Below are 17,861 nucleotides of genomic sequence, written 5' to 3'. Positions count from 1 at the left end.
CGAATCGTTTAGCTTCTTTTTATGTAACCAATCAAGACAAAAATCAAAATCAAAACTCCTTGTCCCCTGTCAAGATCGCTTATCATCTTCTTCCATGATATTTTGTTTCTAGTATAACAAAAAAAAATTTGATAAGACAAAATAGTTACGATAGACGTCCGTTCTTGTGTTGGAGGCGCGCAATGAGAATTTCTATAGGGCTGCGTAGTTAACGAGACGATCGAAGTTTCATTAAGTTTCTGTCGTGGTGGTGGTCGTCGGAGTCGTTGTCGTTGTCGGTGTCGAGGAGAGATAACACAAAAAATCATTTGTTTTTCACCACTCAATATTTTACTTGCTTAATTTTTTTGTACACTTATACATTTTTAATGAGTACATACCAATGTATCTCTTCTTTTTGTTTATATGTACATTGGTGAAATAAAACAAAAACAAAAAATATACTATATTAAAAAGAAAAATTGTATTATAACCAGCATTTAATAATATTATATTGAGATTGTTCGTTCCCTCATGAACTTGACAAGACAGTTGGGTTTCAGTCAAGTCGCGTCCGTCATTGAATATTGAATTATAAATCGGCGATTGTTATAAATTTACTATTCGGTTTATCAATTAAACAAACGAGAAAAAAAAAATAAAATAAAATATTTTACTAAATTTAAGGGTAAAATTATTGTTGTGTGTTATTTGAATAAAATTCATCGCTGAAATGAGTCGTGCAATCGATATGCTTCTTGATAGAGTAAGTTTTGAGTTGTTGAATAAAAATGATCATCATTATGAAATTCTCTTTATCATCGAGAGAAATTTAAATTCTCTTTGACTTTGAAAAGAGATTTTTTGTTAATAATATCGGTGGATAAAAAAAAATAAATTACAATTTTTGTATAACATGCTGTTTTGCATACAATGATGATGACGATAGGCGAGCAAGTCGTCTCGTGGTGAATTTAAAAGTTTAAACATTTAAATTTGTTAAACAATTCAACTGTCATCGTCGTCGTCGTCGTTATTATAGTTTAATAAGAGTGTTTTAAGTTTTATGCAAATTACATTAGAAACAGCTGTCATCGTGTTGTTTTGTTTTGTGGAGAAATAAGAGATCATTGTTGGTTTCACCTTCAGGTATCTGAAAAATTGGTATTTAAGCTTCTTCACACTTATCGGAGAGCAATTTGAATAATAATTGCTGATGAATGGGCTTAAATCGTTCCTTGTGGTATATTCGGTTTCAGTATTAATGATGTTTTTTTTTTCTTGAATTTACTATTTTTGTCGGTTTAGTCTTCCGGGAATGATTTTAGTTACACTTATCGATCATTATTATTTTTGTTAATTATTATGTTGTCTGCTTTATATATTTTTTAATAAATAATAATTAAACAAAAAATACTCGAAAGCTATCAATGTCATCGCGTATAGAGATTCTAGCAAAAATATTGATAATGTTTTAGTGGCTGTGAACTTCGAACTAAGTTATTTGTTTATGACTTTGTGTTGTTTTAGTGCGCATAGAACATCATCATTCGGGTAAAACTTTTGAAGTTTGTTCTCGCGTGTTGTCGAGATAATGGATGTTTATTTGCAACAACAAATACAAAATTAAACCCATCATATAAAATCTATTCGTAGTGATATTTAATATGACAAAAATAATTAGTCTTTATGAAGGTTGCAACTAAGTGGATTTTTTTTTTAAAGTCAATTTGTTATTTTTTTTAAAAGTTTATTTAATAAAATGTTTTTATTGTGATTCGTCTCGCTGTTAACAGCTATGAGGACCGTGTTCTTATTTTTTGATAGTCTAGAAACTGGACAGATAACAAAAGTCCATTAGTTTTTGATATTTTATGTTATGTAATAACAAAATAATGAATTAAAATATTTGTATAAGTCAAGATCATTATTGATATGATAACTCTTATGATGTAATTATAAGTCACTGAATTTTAGCAGATGTTTGGTTTAATGGTTTTGACAAGGTTCTTAATATGAAATATTGAAGTAAACATAATAAATCATTCCGATTTTTGCTTGAATAATTAAAAACATCTTATTAAAAATACTTACGTAACGATTTAATAGATTTTTTTTAAACTAGCTGAATGCTCTATCGTTCTTTGTAAAACCAACTTTTGAATATATATTTTTTCTAATTATCAACTTTGTTAAGACAGACATTTTTTTTATATAAATACATAGTTTTAGATTCTATAATCAAAAAACTTTTGATTTCCGTCACTACTCTATAGGTTAACAAAAATTGTAAATTTAATTCATCTCAGTATTTAAGAATAAGCTCTTTAACGAAAGAAAAAAGTAGATAAATCTAAATCCTTAAAACCGTTGTTAAGTATTTATTTTCAAAAATATATGTATTAGACGGGGCAAAAAATGCAATACAATACCGTCAAAATGTTGACCTTTAATTAACATTTGTAGGACTCTTTCATCACTGTCTTATATTTTTTAATTCTTATCGGTATTTTGCGTGAAAAGTTTCATATTATTGAAGCAATAATCCAAAAATACAATATATTCAAACAAACAATATATAATATTATGAAATTAAAATTAAAATTCTTAAAAAAAATGTACTCAACACGTTTTTACATGATCAAAAATATGCGTCTTACTGCTTTCTTGCATAAGTACAATTTAAAGTAGTCATTGGGCAGGTTCAGGCAATATAAGGGAATTGAAAGTAAAGCAAGTTTCCAGTATCTGATTGACCAGCTGCCAAAAATGTGCCTTCCCATTAAGGCAACTTTATTAGAAAGTTGACTGGAAAGTTAGCCAAAAAAAATCTCCATAACTATCCAGTCAAGTCTACTTCTATCAAAATGACAGTTGATCATATTTTTTCATTCAACTAAAAGCTTAACTTTATTGCTCTCTTTTTTTCTGCACAACTTCATTTTATACTTTTTGTAAAAGTGTTCCTTTTCAATTTGCAAAAGAAATAACTAATGTTTCTTTACAATACGAAATACAAATCGTGATGGACTTGTAGCTTGCCTGTATAGTATTTTATAGACAATCATTTTGTTGGTACTTTTTGTACTATGAACTTAAATAAAGATTTGCGAAGTAAAGTCCTGAATTTGAAATTCATGACACTTGAAAAACTAACTAGTTGTTTTGGTCCAAATGGAAGTTCAAAGAATGCACATGACTGCAAAAGTATGGCAAGTTTCTAGTATATGATTGGTCAGCTGCCAAATATTTTACTTCCAATTAAGGCAACTTCATTAAAATTGACTAGAAAGTTATCCAAGAAAAATCTCCCTAGCTATTAAGTCAAGTCTACTTCTGTCAAAATGACAGTTGATCATGTCTTTTCATTCAACTGAAAGCTGAACTTTATTAATCTATGATTTATTTATTTTCTACACCACTGCATTTAATGTTTTGTATAAAAGGGTTCCTTGTCAATAATATTTCTTTACAGTACAAAATACAGATCGTGATAGACTTGTAGCTTGCCTGATGAATGTTTTGTAGGTAAAAACGTTTTCGTTAGTTTTTGCGCTATGGACTTGAAGTAGAGGTTTGTCAAGTAAAATTCTGAGTTTGAAATTCATGGCACTTGGAAAGCTAACTAGTTGCCTTGGTCAAAATTCACGTTCAAAGAATGCTTTTGACTGAAAATGTAGTCCCTTATGTTGTGAACCTGCCCACTGAATGTTTTTTAACTTCAGACAAAATCCAGTAATAGCCGCCGTGAAAGCTTTTTTTGTATTGTTGAGGCTTCAAAAAAAGATAAATGCAGAATTGAATTATTTTTCTATGAGAATACTTTTTGTTTAACCCTTGCCCGGCCTTTTTTTACAACGAGACTTAAATGTTGTGTCTGCTTTTTGTGAAAAGCTGAAACTTGTTTTTATTTTTTTGTCAGCTACCTCCATTTAAGTCGTTGCATAATGTGTCTCAAAATTCACCTATCCAGGGTAGTCTGTCCAACACGATATTGAACGCACCCACTATGTTTACACACAGTCCCATTTTGATATTTTGAATAAAGAACAAATGTGTAACTCACTTTATTGGCTGCGTTCAATCTCGTGTTGGAAAGGGTATCTTGGATAGGTGGATTTTTAGATACCGAAAAATAAAAACAACTTCCAGCTGTTTACAAAGAGACAGAGAAACATTTTAGCTTCGAAGTCAAAATTGTTGTAAGATAAAACTTTTAATGGAACAGGATAAGGTTCTTCAACTTGAGAATGTTAGACACTAGACTGGAGGTAAGACCTAGCAAATTGGTCATCTACAAAACGAGAACAAAATAAGTCAATTTTGAAGTTTGAAAAAATAGATCATAAGTAACTTTGAAAATTCGGAGCTTCTTCATCGTCTATTATGTACAGAACATCCTCAAATACAACTTCAACTAACATTTTGTATCTTTTTGTTTACCAACAAATACAAAAAGCTGAAATCAATTTTCAAGTTTCTTGAAATTCAACCATGTGTTGAATCAGCTGTTCTGTCAGATAACTATACATACCTCAGAAATTCTTGGATGACTTTGGATTCCTTTTTTGACATCTCAGCTGTTTTTGATCAGCTGTTACTTTTAACGTACAACACTAACAAAAAGGTATCCGGATACCCTATCTGTCTTAGATTGAACGCAGCCATTGTATCTTTTAACTATCAATTGAGGATGAAATTCAATTTGACATTTAAACCAAAACATTTAAAAAATAACACGCATTATAAAAACAAAAATTTAATTGTTTTCACTGACCTCGAAGAGATCAATTATTTATTTTAAAACTCATCTTTTAAATGGAATACCCCATAAAAAACTGTAATCTAATTTTTGTTTGACAGATAGTCTCTTCTAATGTTTAAAAACACTACAAAAAGTATTTTTTTTTCAAGCTTAGATCAGAGAAGTTGTCAGAAAATGAGCTCTGAGCTCTTAATAAAATGACCGATCCTAATAACTCCTTCTCTGCAATCTGATAAAGATCACCTACAAATGGTATTGGTTCAAAACAAATGTAGTTCGATAGGTGCACTTCAAGCGCCTGCTATAGTAAATTTGTGAACTTGAACCTTCTGTGGTGTCTCTTGTTTTGTACTTTCTTTTAAAATCGATAACATTTGTATGGTTTTCAATCTAAGTTTTTTATGTAGCGAAAAACTAACTTTCAATTGCTTGTTTAAAATACTGCTACACAAAATAATATGTACTATTTCTAATCTCCAAAAGATAAACTTTATTTGTACGTATTTAAAAAAAACACAATTAACTGTTATCACAAACTAAAATTTTGCAAAAACAACAAAAATATAAACAACGGATTCATTAAATTTAACCTACAATTTAAATTTATTGTTACGTAATTAAATTGTATTTTAAATTTCCGCTTCAAACCTAAAAAACGTGAGTTGAATATTTTGTATTACAATTTTTCTCTTCATTCATATACGAAATACGAGTAAGTGAAAGTAATGAGAGTTGTAATGAAAAATATATTTAAGCACAGTGATATAAATTATACGATTTATGTAGGTATTTTTATTAGTCTTTGAAAATATAATCAAAGTTTCATTGAACCCTTGAAATAGAAAAATACGCGTAAATTATGTTTTGAGATTATTTCAACGTCTTATTCAGAAGTATAGACGAAATATCATAACAGATAAGTTACTTGAGTTTTATCACAAGTTAACGATTAAGGCTATGACTTTGTAGTATTTCTCTTATGTATGTATGTTTATAAACAAAATATACTGATATTAGAAAATGGTGTTTTTATTTAAAGTACATAGTTTATATTTTTATATCCAATATAAAAATAACTAAAGTGTAGTGTTGTTATCAAAAAATTACATGTACATACTCGTGCATCTAAATTCATAAAAATTTGATTTGCTTTCGTTGTTCAAGAAAGTTTGTTGCTAGTATCTACAAATATAACAAGGTAAATAAAAATGGGCAGGTTCAAACAACATTAAGGACTTAATTTGCAGTCAACTGCATTCTCTGGACGTACATTTTGACCAAGGCAACTAGTTAGTATTTCAACGTTTTTCATAATCTTCAAACTTTGAACTTTACTTCACTGAGTTCTACCTTTAGTTAATTGTATAAAAACTATCAAGAACATTATTGTCTACAAAACACTCACCAGGCAATCAACAAATTCATCACGATTTGTATTTTGTATTGTAGAGAAATATTACTTATTTCTCTTCCAATTTGACAAGAAACCCTTTTACATAGAAGATTAAATGGAATTGTGCAGAAAATGGATCAGCATGGAGTAATAAAGTTCAGCTTTCAGTTGTATTAAAAAACATCATCAATTGTCATTGTGACTTGATGTTAAGGAGATTTTTCTTGACTAACTTTCCAGTCAACTTTCCAATAAAGTTGCCTTAATTGGAAAGCAATTTGTTGGCAGCTGGCCAATCAGAAAATAGAAACTTGTATTTCTTTCATGTCCCTTATGAACCTGCCCAATGTTGAATCTCAGGATGTGAAGGGAATCAATTTGCACTGCAAAATTTCACTATTACAGCTCGAACACACTCCAATTACAATTAATGGTTTCCAGCAAACATTTCCGCCTAAAAAGTTACTAACTTTTGATAAATTGTGTAAGTCAACTTGTGTTCCATAAAGTCACTAATTATGCAAAGGGATTGATTTATTTAACAAAAATATTACCATTACAAATACTTTTTATAACACGAAAAGCTGCTATTATCTGCTGACGTTATATGTAACAAAATTTTACTACAGTTTATAAAATTAACTTAAAGATAGAAAAATCAGCAAACTTGAGGTTTAACTCTTGCACAATTTATACACCAATAAATATTTCTAATCCACTTTTCAAATAGAACTAAAACCTCTTTGTTTAACTATCTATCTTTAAATTTGTTATGAAATAATCCAGACAAATTAAGATAAGCCTAAACCTCCAATGTAACATTTTTATAATGATTATGAAAGAAAGTGATCGAAACAAATATACGTTTCATAATGAAAAATTAGATTTTTATCGTTTGAACTTATTATTTATTTAGATAATCTTTTACAGTTTTGTACCTTTAAAAAAACAAAAAAAAATAATAATAACCAAAAATCTATATTATTAGGTCAGGGGACACCAAAGAGCCCCATCTGACTCTAAGGAATTCCACGAAGTCACAAAGCGTGATGCACTTCGATTGTTGGAGAGTGAATTGGACAATCTATTGCTAACAACAACCGAACCAGAAAGAAAACAATATCTTCAAAATGAAATGAACCGATTTGCTGATTTGTTTGGCAGGTTCTTGCAAGAAGGTGAGTTTTATATTAGATTTTTTTTCATTTTAATAATAATATATTTATATCTTTCTTAGATGGTCCATCTATTGATTGGAATGAAATTCAAAAGCTTCCCGGTGATGCTGTTATGGAATACTCTGGTTTGAGTGCCCCAAAAGATGAACAGGTAAACTTATATTTTTAAGCAAGAATAGAAAAATATCAGTATGTCATTATTATTTTAATTGTAGATTAGTGGTTTTTGTAAATTCAGCTTTTTCAAACAAAAATTCCAATAAGATACTTTTTGCAGTATTGAAATGACATTCACATTAAAATTAACCACCTAGTAAATACTAACTGAAAATTGTTCATTTATTCGCTAAAATTCATAAATTTTAAATTTTTAATCTACATATATCGTAGAAAGCTTCACCTTTTTGTAGAAGACGAAATAATTCTAGTCTTATTTATGAATTTAAATCTTTAGCGAAATTATTCCCATTCGTTGCAGATGAAAAAAATCATTAACCCTTCATGTGAAATTGTTCCAAAACATAAAAATGTCTTTAGAAAGAAGGAACCTGACCCCAAAATCGTTAATTTTAAAAATTGTTCTTTTTTTCTTATTTATGAAGTCTAAAGTGTTTCTGAATTTTTCGTCAATTCAATAATTGAAACACATGTTAAGAAGTTTTTTCCTTTAAATTTGAAGAACCTGATTTCGTGTAGCTTTTAAGAGATTGAGAACTCCAAATAATAACACAATATAGAAATATGTAATATTGGAATGAATTTGTTGTTATAATCGGCTTTATAATTTATTTTATTTTCCAAATACATTTTTCGGTATCCCTACATTCGATCAGATTATTTGTTCAATACTTGTTCTTATATATCTGGCTATAGGCCTCTAATGGCGGCTTAAATGATTGCTTCCAATGCTTCAAGAGTTGTTAGTTCGTTGGTTTAAACCCATAACTTAACATGGTTCCTTATGAAATAATATAAAAACGATAAACCGCATGAACGTGGGTAGCATCAGTTCTGGAAATATTGTCACCAAATTGATTTCCAATAAATTGATGGTTAAGTCCAAATTAGGACAAGTTGAAACGTCTTTTTGGAACCAATTTTTGTCGATGTCTTGTTGATCACTAAACGCAGTAAAATAGACGAAGTTCTCGCACGAATTTATTTGTTTCAAATTCAATTCCTTAACGATTCTAGCTGCATTGCTTTTGATGCGTTTGAAATAACACCCTATACAAATAACTTTCCAAAAAATGTCTGTATAATTTTTGTCTTATATCAATCATTCTTAATTCCAATTGACTTAAAAAAAATTTAAATCTGATGCCAAAAATAAACTTAAAGAGCTCAAGAAAGAATCTTTTTGTTTTACTTGTGTACGTTCTTTTTTACCGATGTTACTACAGTTTTGCACTCAGTTAAAAAACCGCTACAATGCAGCATAAAACAAGTCATAAATTCCCTATATCCCGCCCAAGCATTGCTATCATCTTATCCGCTGCTGCTTATTCAACATTCTAAATTAGCTGCCAAACACTTAATCCCCAGCAAAAATACCTTGAGTTTCACAAAACATTTGTAGTTATTTCATGATAGAAAAGACTTATTCAATATTTTTACACGCATTTCTGTATTCCAATTTTGAGTTTTGATTTTTAATTCTTTTTCTGGCTGCAATAATGGATATTGTTTTTTATAATTATCAATTCAAAGGGCTCGGTGAGTATAATATTTATAACTTCATTAGAATGAGCTATAAAAACAATCCAAATCTAAAACCCACTATCTCTAAAAAACCAATCAGCCTCAGTTAACCTCTGATGACTTTGTCTTTAAGGCAGTGGTCATCACCTCTTCTAAAATATTCTCATAATACAAATTTCTTTTCTACCAAAAGGCTCATATGAATGTTTATTACGTGTTGTTTACTTACAGCTCAATACAAAACTAAGTCTATTCGTTACTATAAAGTTTTCTTTACACATTCTTTAATTTACCGGAACTATCTAAGTGTAACACCAAACCTGCGTTAACTTTTTTCTAATAATGCTGAGCAATAAAAACTTTAGTGTTGCTTCTATTTTCTATTTCTAAGCCATCTATTTATGTACATCCTCAGCACAGATTTAAAAATGCTTGCTAAAATGCCCTTTTATTATTTCAGATCAAGGAAATGTTAAACAAATTGATCGTGATCAAGCTAAACGGTGGTCTTGGTACCTCCATGGGATGTCACGGACCTAAAAGTGTTATTCCTGTTCGCTCGGATCTAACGTTCCTCGATTTGACTGTGCAGCAAATTGAAGTAATTTAACTTTCATTTGTGAAGTAAATTTGTATTTAAATTTGATTTTTTTTTTCTTTGAAGCACCTTAACAAAAAATACGATGCCAATGTACCACTCGTCCTTATGAATTCCTTCAACACCGATCAAGATACCGAAAAGATTGTTCGTAAATACCAAGGTTTCCGTGTACAAATTTATACTTTCAATCAAAGTTGTTTCCCACGTATTAGTCGTGAATCTTTTCTACCTGTTGCCAAAGATTTCACGATAGAAAATGATATGGAAGCATGGTATCCACCTGGTCACGGTGATTTCTATGAATCCTTCCAGAACTCTGGTCTACTGAGTAAATTTATTAAAGAAGGTCGAGAATATTGTTTCTTGTCCAACATTGATAATTTGGGAGCAACTGTTGATTTAAATATTCTTAGCAAATTGCTAAATGAAGATACACCACAAAAACCAATGGAATTCGTTATGGAAGTTACAAATAAGACAAGAGCTGATGTTAAGGTAGGTCTTTTGGTTTTTTACATTTTCTTCTTCCACTTATTAATTGATATTTAATGGCGGTCTAGGGTGGTACTCTTATCCAATATGAGAACAAATTGCGACTTCTGGAAATCGCTCAGGTGCCAAAAGAACACGTAGATGATTTTAAATCAGTCAAGACATTTAAATTCTTCAACACAAATAACATTTGGGCCAGTCTTAAAGGTAATTTAAAATACTAAACTTTTAAATTTTCGTTGAAAACTTTAATTTTTGTATGTTTGTAGCTATCGACCGTGTGTTGCGTGAAAGAACTCTAAAGATGGAAATCATTGTGAACAATAAATCTTTGGAAAATGGACTGCGTGTTATTCAACTAGAAACAGCTGTTGGTGCTGCTATGAAGTGCTTTGATGGATCTGTTGGTGTTAATGTGCCTCGTTCGCGTTTCTTGCCGGTCAAGAAGACATCCGATCTGTTGCTAGTTATGTCCAACTTGTATAGCTTAAAACATGGCAGTCTTGTTATGTCCCCACAAAGAATGTTCCCAACAACGCCGCTTGTCAAATTGGGTGAAAATCATTTCTCCAAAGTGAAAGAATTCCTCAATCGGTTTGCCAACATCCCAGACATCATTGAGTTGGATCATTTGACCGTGTCAGGAGATGTAACATTTGGAAGGGGTGTCTCTTTAAGAGTAAGTCTAAAAGAGCAATTGGTCGATGATATTCCAATATTAATATTTGTTTTTTAGGGAACCGTCATTATCATCGCCAACCATGGAGATCGTATTGATATCCCGGCTGGAGCTATTCTCGATAACAAAATCGTATCGGGCAATATGCGCATTTTGGATCATTAAGTCTTAAAAACGAAGAAAGCGATTAAAGCAATCTACAATAAAACATCACACATCATTTATTCTGACTCTGCAAAGAGATCACATGGCTAAAATTTTATATTTATATCAATATGTATAACGGAAAAAAATCTGATGCCCTTTAAAAATGGGTAGCCTACGATGCAATCGCTCAAAGTTTCCTACTTAAAATCGATTTTATAATGCGTAGTTTTAGTTAATTTAGTATTTAGTCTTCAAGATGATTGTATATTCGTGTGTTTTCTTTTTGTTTGTTAATTTAGTGTAATGTAAATTTTGTATTTTATTATTTCGAAACTTGGGAATCGCAACAAAAAATATCTTTATTTGATAAAAAAAATATTACGGCTTTTTTCGAGGACATTTTATTTTTTAGAGAACGTAAGTGTTAAAATTTTAAAAGAAAGTTGTGCAAATAAAAATGATTATATTTGTTAGTTAAAAATTGTTTTGAGTTTTTATTTATGTTGCAAATTATTATTCGCAACTTTTCAAAACGATGCCAAGAACATGACATGAGATAGTCCTTTAGGAATGGAATGAAAGAAAACGAGGATATGATTTTTAAATAATAGTGCTCATATCATGAAATAAGTGAAATTTCATGAAAACTAAGCTCATATCTGATTTGACGGATAATTTTTTCCTTCCGCTGAACGAATATGGTTGTGTATACGCTTGAACAACGCTTAGAGAAAACGCCGATTTTGCCAAAAAAAAAACGTTTCATATGACGCTCATTTTGATCTTGGCGGGTATGTAAACAAGCAAAAATGGCTTATTTGGGGCACAGAAAACCCACACGCATATATTGAAAAGCCGATACACCCAAAACGAGTCCCTGTATGGTGCAGATTTTAGTCTAGAGGCATAATTGGGCCATATTTCTTCGAAAATGAGCAAGGAGTGGTCGTTACAGTCAATGGCGATCGTTATCGGTTTATAGTTTAGTTTAGTATATTGACTTTATAAATATATACAAATTTACATTTCAGTGTTTTGATATAACTAAGTATTTTATGATTTGGCCGAAGGCCGCCTACCAGAGATTTTCAAAAATGAAAAGCTTAAAACATTAAATTATTAAATAAATACATCTATCATTATTATTTCAAAATTAACTTGCATAATTTGATTTCTGTAACGAAAAGCTTTCGTAATATACTCAACTAGAGGGTCCCAACCTCTCTCTTCATTCAAAATTTTGATTATTTCGTCAAGATCAAGAGACTCCACTGCAAAGAAACCCCTTCGAAATTCCTTGAGTATCTGCTGAAGATTCGTTGGCCAATTTATTCCACTCAGTAACGCAAGTTCCCCAGGTGTATCAGCTGCATGAGAACTAGTCTTGGAATCCTTTCTTCTCCCATCGCCATTACTCTTGTCACATAATCGAAATGTATTTTCAGCGTATCCAAAAACAGCAGTGCTATAACTGTTTCTGACATACATATAATTTGGTGAACTACCAGGCAGCTTGAAAATTCCTTATAAAAAGTCGAATACATTTTTCACAGCCTCAAAGGAAATATATCCCCAAACTTGGGCTCCGTAAAAGAGAATTGATAGTGCAGCTGTACGAAAGATTTGATACTTTGCTCCATGTGATATGTTTTTCCTATCAATACAACTTCTCCACACAGACCACATAACTCGTTTAGCTTCAGATAGTTTGTATTGAAGATGCTTATTTAGGTTAAGATCAAAAGCAATTAAGACTCCTAGAGTCCTTAGTACTTGTAGTGGTTCCTCCTCAAACTTCTCATAATCATAATTTTTGACTTGGCAATATTAATCGATACATTCCAGGTTTTGCAGTAGCGTTCGAGTCGGTTTATCATTAGCTGCATACCGTTTGGTTCCTCCTCAAACTTCTCATAATCATAATTTTCGACTTGGCAAGATTAATCGATACATTCCAGGTTTTGCAGTAGCGTTCGAGTCGGTTTATCATTAGCTGCATACCGTTTATAGTCTCCGATAGGAAGACTAAATCATCGGCATCCCCCTTTTACACCATCGATAATATCGTTTATGTAAAAAAAAAAAAAAATAGAGTAGTAAGAACACAACCTTGTTTAACGCCCACTTCAAACTCGTCTGAGAGGAATTTACTATACCCTTGCAACATTTTCTTTGTAGATTGCTCTGATGAAAGATATCATTTTTGTAGAGATTCCGTATCCGTAGAGTTTTTAGAAAAGTGCTTCTCTGGGAATTGAGTCGAAAGCTGCCCGGAAATCTACAAAAAAAGCGTACAGCTTTTTCTCTCTCTTTTTATAGATGTCGCCAATATTTACCAAAGAGAAAATTTGGTATATCGTTGAATAGTTTTTACTGAAACCCGCTTGAAATTCATGAACCAATTCATGAAAATCTGCTTAACTAGTTGAATAGTATTGCTCCAAATAACTTTGCCACTGCGTTGAGAAATAAAAATGTCTCTGTAATTAGTCGGATCTTCAGATTCTCCTTTCTTGTGTAGTGGGAAAATGATTGCTCTTCGAAAACTTCCCGGAACATCACCTGTCTCAAAAATTCTGTTGTACTCCACGTTTAGAAAGTTTAATTTGGGTATTAGATTTTTAAAATATTCAAAGGGTATTCTATCCCCTACCAGAGCTTTCCCATTTTTAGATTTCTTTATAACCAATTCTACCTCAGAGATCGTGATAGGAGCATCTAAGAATTCCTCAAATATGTAAGGTGGCACATACTGAAGCGATGGTGATATTTATCGGTTTATATTTGAAATAACATACCTCACTTTTCTAAAAAGATCAAAATTCTGAAGTTTCAATTATTTTTAAATTGTCAGTTAATACGTATACATAGGAATTTCACAAAAAACAAATATTTTATTTATTTGAAATGATTAGTAATCTAAATTTTTGTAAACCATCTCTAAAAAGAATTCAAAAAGACGAAGAACAAAATGAACCATTCACAAAAACTCGAAAAAAAAGTTCCAAATTCAACAAAATCAAAGTCTGTTATATTTTTTCTTTACCAAATGACATATTGGAAAAAATTGTTGGCTATATTCCGTATTGGCATTTGCCACGGCTGAGAAAAAGCTGCAAACGATTGCTTGGCGTTTGTGATGCAGTCCTTCTTCATGAATTCAAAACCTCTTTACACGACTACAGCTTAAAAGATCCGGAGGGTATAGAGTATGCTTCTCTGATGGTAGTATAAATCAAACTTCTAAGAAATACCTTATTAATAATAAGTCATTATGTAGGCTATAAAAGATGCAACTTGGCCATATATTTTTTATGGTTATGAGTCTATATTTTGTGGCACGATATTACCAATCATTTGGAATAACAACAACTTTTATCCAGAACCAGATAAAATCAAATCATTTTTGAAGCATTTCTATAAATCGGCCAACAACAAATGTGGCAAACCGAATTCACAACCGTCCAGATTACTTTATTGTATAACTTTAATGGGACTCTTGAAGGTATTTAATGATTTTTTTTTGTAACAGTTTATTTAGTATTTTTCTTTTTTTTAGAAGTTGAAAAACTCACGTCTACTTTCTATTTCATCAATTGCACCGAATTACTGGCGGTTTGTGTTAGAACTCCGAGGACCCTGGATTGGAGTTTTATCGACACCCAAATCAGCGGTCGAACCACATGAACGTGCTAAATTATTGATGATGTTATGCGAAATACTCATTGCCAACAGAACAAATCGAGCGCTAAAGTATGTTAGAGTAGGTTTTCAAAACAACCGTTTTCTTTTATTGAAACCAATTTACAATTTTCTATGTGAACTCATTTTCAGAAGGGTTTGGGAGTGTGACAGCGAAGTTTTTATTTTTGGTACAAATTCGAGTGAGGAAAAAAAAAAACCAACAATGGTGGTTACGTTTAAAATAAGTGCATCAAAGAAAATAACTAGACTCTTGAAATCTTTTCTGGAAGATGAGTTGGTGCAGTTCCCAGTTTCTTTGCCACGGGGTGAATTTGCTGTGGCCATTGATGTTACGTGTAAAGAAGCAACCAAATGGGGTTGTTGTCAAGTGCATCACATCGAAATTGGACCACAATTCGATGCACATTTTGAGTACGAAGAAGATGAGTCTGACGAGAATAACAAAAGTGAATTTGACGTTTGAAAATAAAAAATATCTTTCTATTTAAACGATCAAAACACAAACTTTGAATTCTATTTGGGTCAAAGTACTATTGTAAAAAAATTTGTATTTGTATTTTTTAAATATTTAATAAAAATTATGTAATTTAAACAACAATAATTATTCACCATTTAAAAGATTTATTTTTAATTGATTTATTATAATTTTTAAAATGTTTTGAACATCAAAATCTTACAAATATATAGTTTTAGCATTCTTAAAATGTTTCGTTTATGACTTTTCCTTTAAAATGATATTACATACAAATTAATATGCATTCACTTAAATTTATCTCTACTTTATAGTTTTTATTTATTTTAATTTTCATATCAGTGCAATTTCATAAAAGATTGATTCTAATATTTATATATATATTTTTCTTTTTAATTAATAAATCAAGACAATGTAGCACCATTTGCAATAAGAAAAGACAGCTTCTAAACAGCAGTAAGTTTTATTCAATTCTTTTTTTTTTATTTTTCATGGAAAATATTTGAAATTAAAATAATTCCTAGTCATCTATTGGTCCAGTTTTAGCAGGTTAGATTTTTGTTTTGCGTTGAAAATTAAAGTTTAAGTTTTCCCCTAATTTAGTTTGGAAAGTTTGTTATTTGTTGGTGTTAAAATATTTGAATATTTATGGAAAGGCAGGGCAGAGTGAAGATTCTTCTCATTTTAGTTTACCTAAATTATAAAATAGGTATTCAATGTATGCTACATTTGTAAATTTAGAATTATTTTTATGGTATAAGTTTAGATAATATATTCAATTAATAAGGGATACATATTTAAAAACTAGCAACTATTACAAATACAAATTAAATTATGTTTAAAATGTTTGTTTTATGGATTTAATTAATTAATTATTTAACTACTCGTATTTAAAAAAAAAATGTATTAAATTTTGATTTTAAGTGAAAAACATGTTATGTATGTTAACTTTCATGATAAAAAAGACATTAATTTACCAATATTGTTTTATTTTTCAAGGTTTAATGTGTTATTAAAAAATTTAAGAACATTTCTACAAATTGGCAGTTTATAAGAAACTTTGTTCTTTTATGAAAAAAAAAATGTTAATTGTTTTGGAGCTTAATGTTGATAACGTTTTGACAATTTTGTTGAAGGATTCTTGTTCATACTTTAGAATTAAGCATAATTTGTCTTTCTTTTAATTTTTTAAGTTATGCTCAAATTTTGATTTTTAAGAAAACTTAATTTTGATTGAGCTTTTCTTTCATTTTCCGCTTTTGAAATATGAGAATGAGAAACCTTTATATTTAGATAAATTATTGTACGTAAAAACAAAAAATGGAACTAAGAATACAAATAAAAACAAAAACAAATATTGTTAACAAATTAAAACTTTATTAAAATACTGAAAACTCTTAATGATGATAAAAAAATGTGATACAAAAACAAAGAAGAAGATGCCATTTCTTTTGTAGAAAATGTATATAAATGTAGTTCTGAATTAATTGACCATGATATTTATCTGCACTCTAAATAAAAATATTATATTTATATAAGTTTATAATAATTAAATACATAATTATACTCTACAGCAATAATTATCAATCATTTTACACTTTACCTTAGCATTATACAACTTTGTCACTTACGAGCTTAATTCTTAGAAAATAAGTACAAGAAATGTAAATGCAACATTTATACAATTAAAAAAAAAACATATTTAATACAAACTCAAAATTAAAAACAAGACAAATGATTTAAAAAAAAAATTGAGAAAAAAGAAATAATTTATGTGCCTTTTCCGAAGCCAGAAAAATCAGACGCCTCCGATTCGTCATCATCTTTTTCCGATCCTATGCAATGGATACCAGTCCTTAGCATGGGTGTGCCCTTGCCTTTTCCCAAAACTCGAGCAGCTATCAATAGCTTAAATATCTCTTCGGAGTTCTTTGAATTCTGAATGGTCAATGTTTCGCGCAATAGTTTCTCTTTGTAGGCGAAAAATTCAATTTTCATATCGAAAAAATCATGTTGATCATCTTTGACACCGGAGAATTCTGTTATTCTGCAATTGAGATTAGGAACCGTACTGACTTCAGGTACAAACTGTGATAATGTTAGACAGTCAATTTGGCCAAATACTGTTGCGGGCAATTTGAGATCTATCGAATATCTGTGATTGATCTGAAGGAAGCCCAAACTGACGACAATGGTATCACCAGACCGCTTGTATGTTACACTGCTATCCGATTCAAAGTCTTCTTTTAGGCTGGCTGTGTCAAAGTGAACATGGGGATGATCTGCAAGAAGAAGAAAAATAAATTTTATTAGTTTTTTTAAGATCCAAATACATCAGGTTTAAGGAGGAAACTTAAAAATTTAACAGTGCGGAACATATGTGCGTCATAAGCAAATTACAACCCCCCAAACAAGTGCACTTAAATGGAATAAAACACCCTGGTGCCTCTGACAGTTTTTTCATCTTTATATTTTTTTTTTTACACTAGAATGGGTGCTCTTCAGGGGACTTTTATGTAGGGGGTTTTATGATGAAGGATGAGCGCTGCTGAGTAGCATTGGAATTGCTTTATATGCATTGTTGGATGTATGACAATGATGTTTTGTGCTAAAGTTTACTGTCAACAAGTAATTGACTAGATATTCACGTGTTATTGGGTAGGATGATTTTATGGAAAACTCTATCAAATGATGTTGCATCTGCGGGAGTTTTTTTTTTTGCTTGTCCAAAACAATGACAATAGATTAC

At 30.4% G+C, this 17,861-nt stretch overlaps 3 protein-coding genes across 7 annotated transcripts in view; 2 read left to right on the top strand and 1 right to left on the bottom strand.

The window, feature by feature from the left end:
- Positions 1-307: 307 nt before the first annotated feature.
- LOC129945333 (UTP--glucose-1-phosphate uridylyltransferase) lies at positions 308-11,417 on the top strand. 4 transcript variants are annotated; one of them, XM_056055004.1, is made up of 8 exons: positions 308-745; positions 7,126-7,315; positions 7,375-7,466; positions 9,477-9,617; positions 9,681-10,112; positions 10,178-10,316; positions 10,379-10,788; positions 10,846-11,417. In XM_056055004.1, exons 1-8 carry the CDS (start codon positions 713-715, stop codon positions 10,951-10,953), a joined length of 1,545 nt encoding a protein of 514 aa, XP_055910979.1. In that variant the 5' UTR covers positions 308-712; the 3' UTR covers positions 10,954-11,417. The 4 variants fall into 4 exon arrangements, with proteins under 4 accessions (XP_055910979.1, XP_055910982.1, XP_055910980.1 ...); XM_056055007.1 differs by lacking the exon at positions 308-745 and adding an exon at positions 926-1,128; XM_056055005.1 differs by lacking the exon at positions 308-745 and adding an exon at positions 1,181-1,222.
- Positions 11,418-13,761: 2,344 nt separating this feature from the next.
- On the top strand, positions 13,762-15,139 carry LOC129947183 (uncharacterized). 2 transcript variants are annotated; one of them, XM_056057636.1, is made up of 4 exons: positions 13,762-14,160; positions 14,216-14,440; positions 14,495-14,688; positions 14,773-15,139. In XM_056057636.1, the coding sequence occupies exons 1-4, from the start codon at positions 13,843-13,845 to the stop codon at positions 15,101-15,103; spliced, it is 1,068 nt and encodes a 355-aa protein (XP_055913611.1). In that variant the 5' UTR covers positions 13,762-13,842; the 3' UTR covers positions 15,104-15,139. The 2 variants fall into 2 exon arrangements, with proteins under 2 accessions (XP_055913611.1, XP_055913610.1); XM_056057635.1 differs by having other exon boundaries at positions 13,765-14,160; positions 14,770-15,139.
- A 102-nt stretch (positions 15,140-15,241) lies between these two features.
- Positions 15,242-17,861, bottom strand: part of LOC129944090 (adipose-secreted signaling protein homolog) — an 85,330-nt gene continuing 82,710 nt past the window's right edge. Inside the window, exons 2-3 of the mRNA XM_056053270.1 lie at positions 16,891-17,394; positions 15,242-15,805 (exon numbers count right to left, since the gene is read on the bottom strand). Of these exons, the coding sequence (XP_055909245.1) occupies positions 15,792-15,805; positions 16,891-17,394 (518 nt within the window). The 3' untranslated portion in view covers positions 15,242-15,791. The remainder of the gene's footprint in view (positions 15,806-16,890; positions 17,395-17,861) is intronic.

This window comes from Eupeodes corollae, chromosome 2 (assembly GCF_945859685.1).
Source record: "Eupeodes corollae chromosome 2, idEupCoro1.1, whole genome shotgun sequence".
Classification (NCBI taxonomy): Eukaryota; Metazoa; Arthropoda; class Insecta; order Diptera; family Syrphidae; genus Eupeodes; species Eupeodes corollae.
This window is presented reverse-complemented; position numbering and strand designations above follow the sequence as displayed.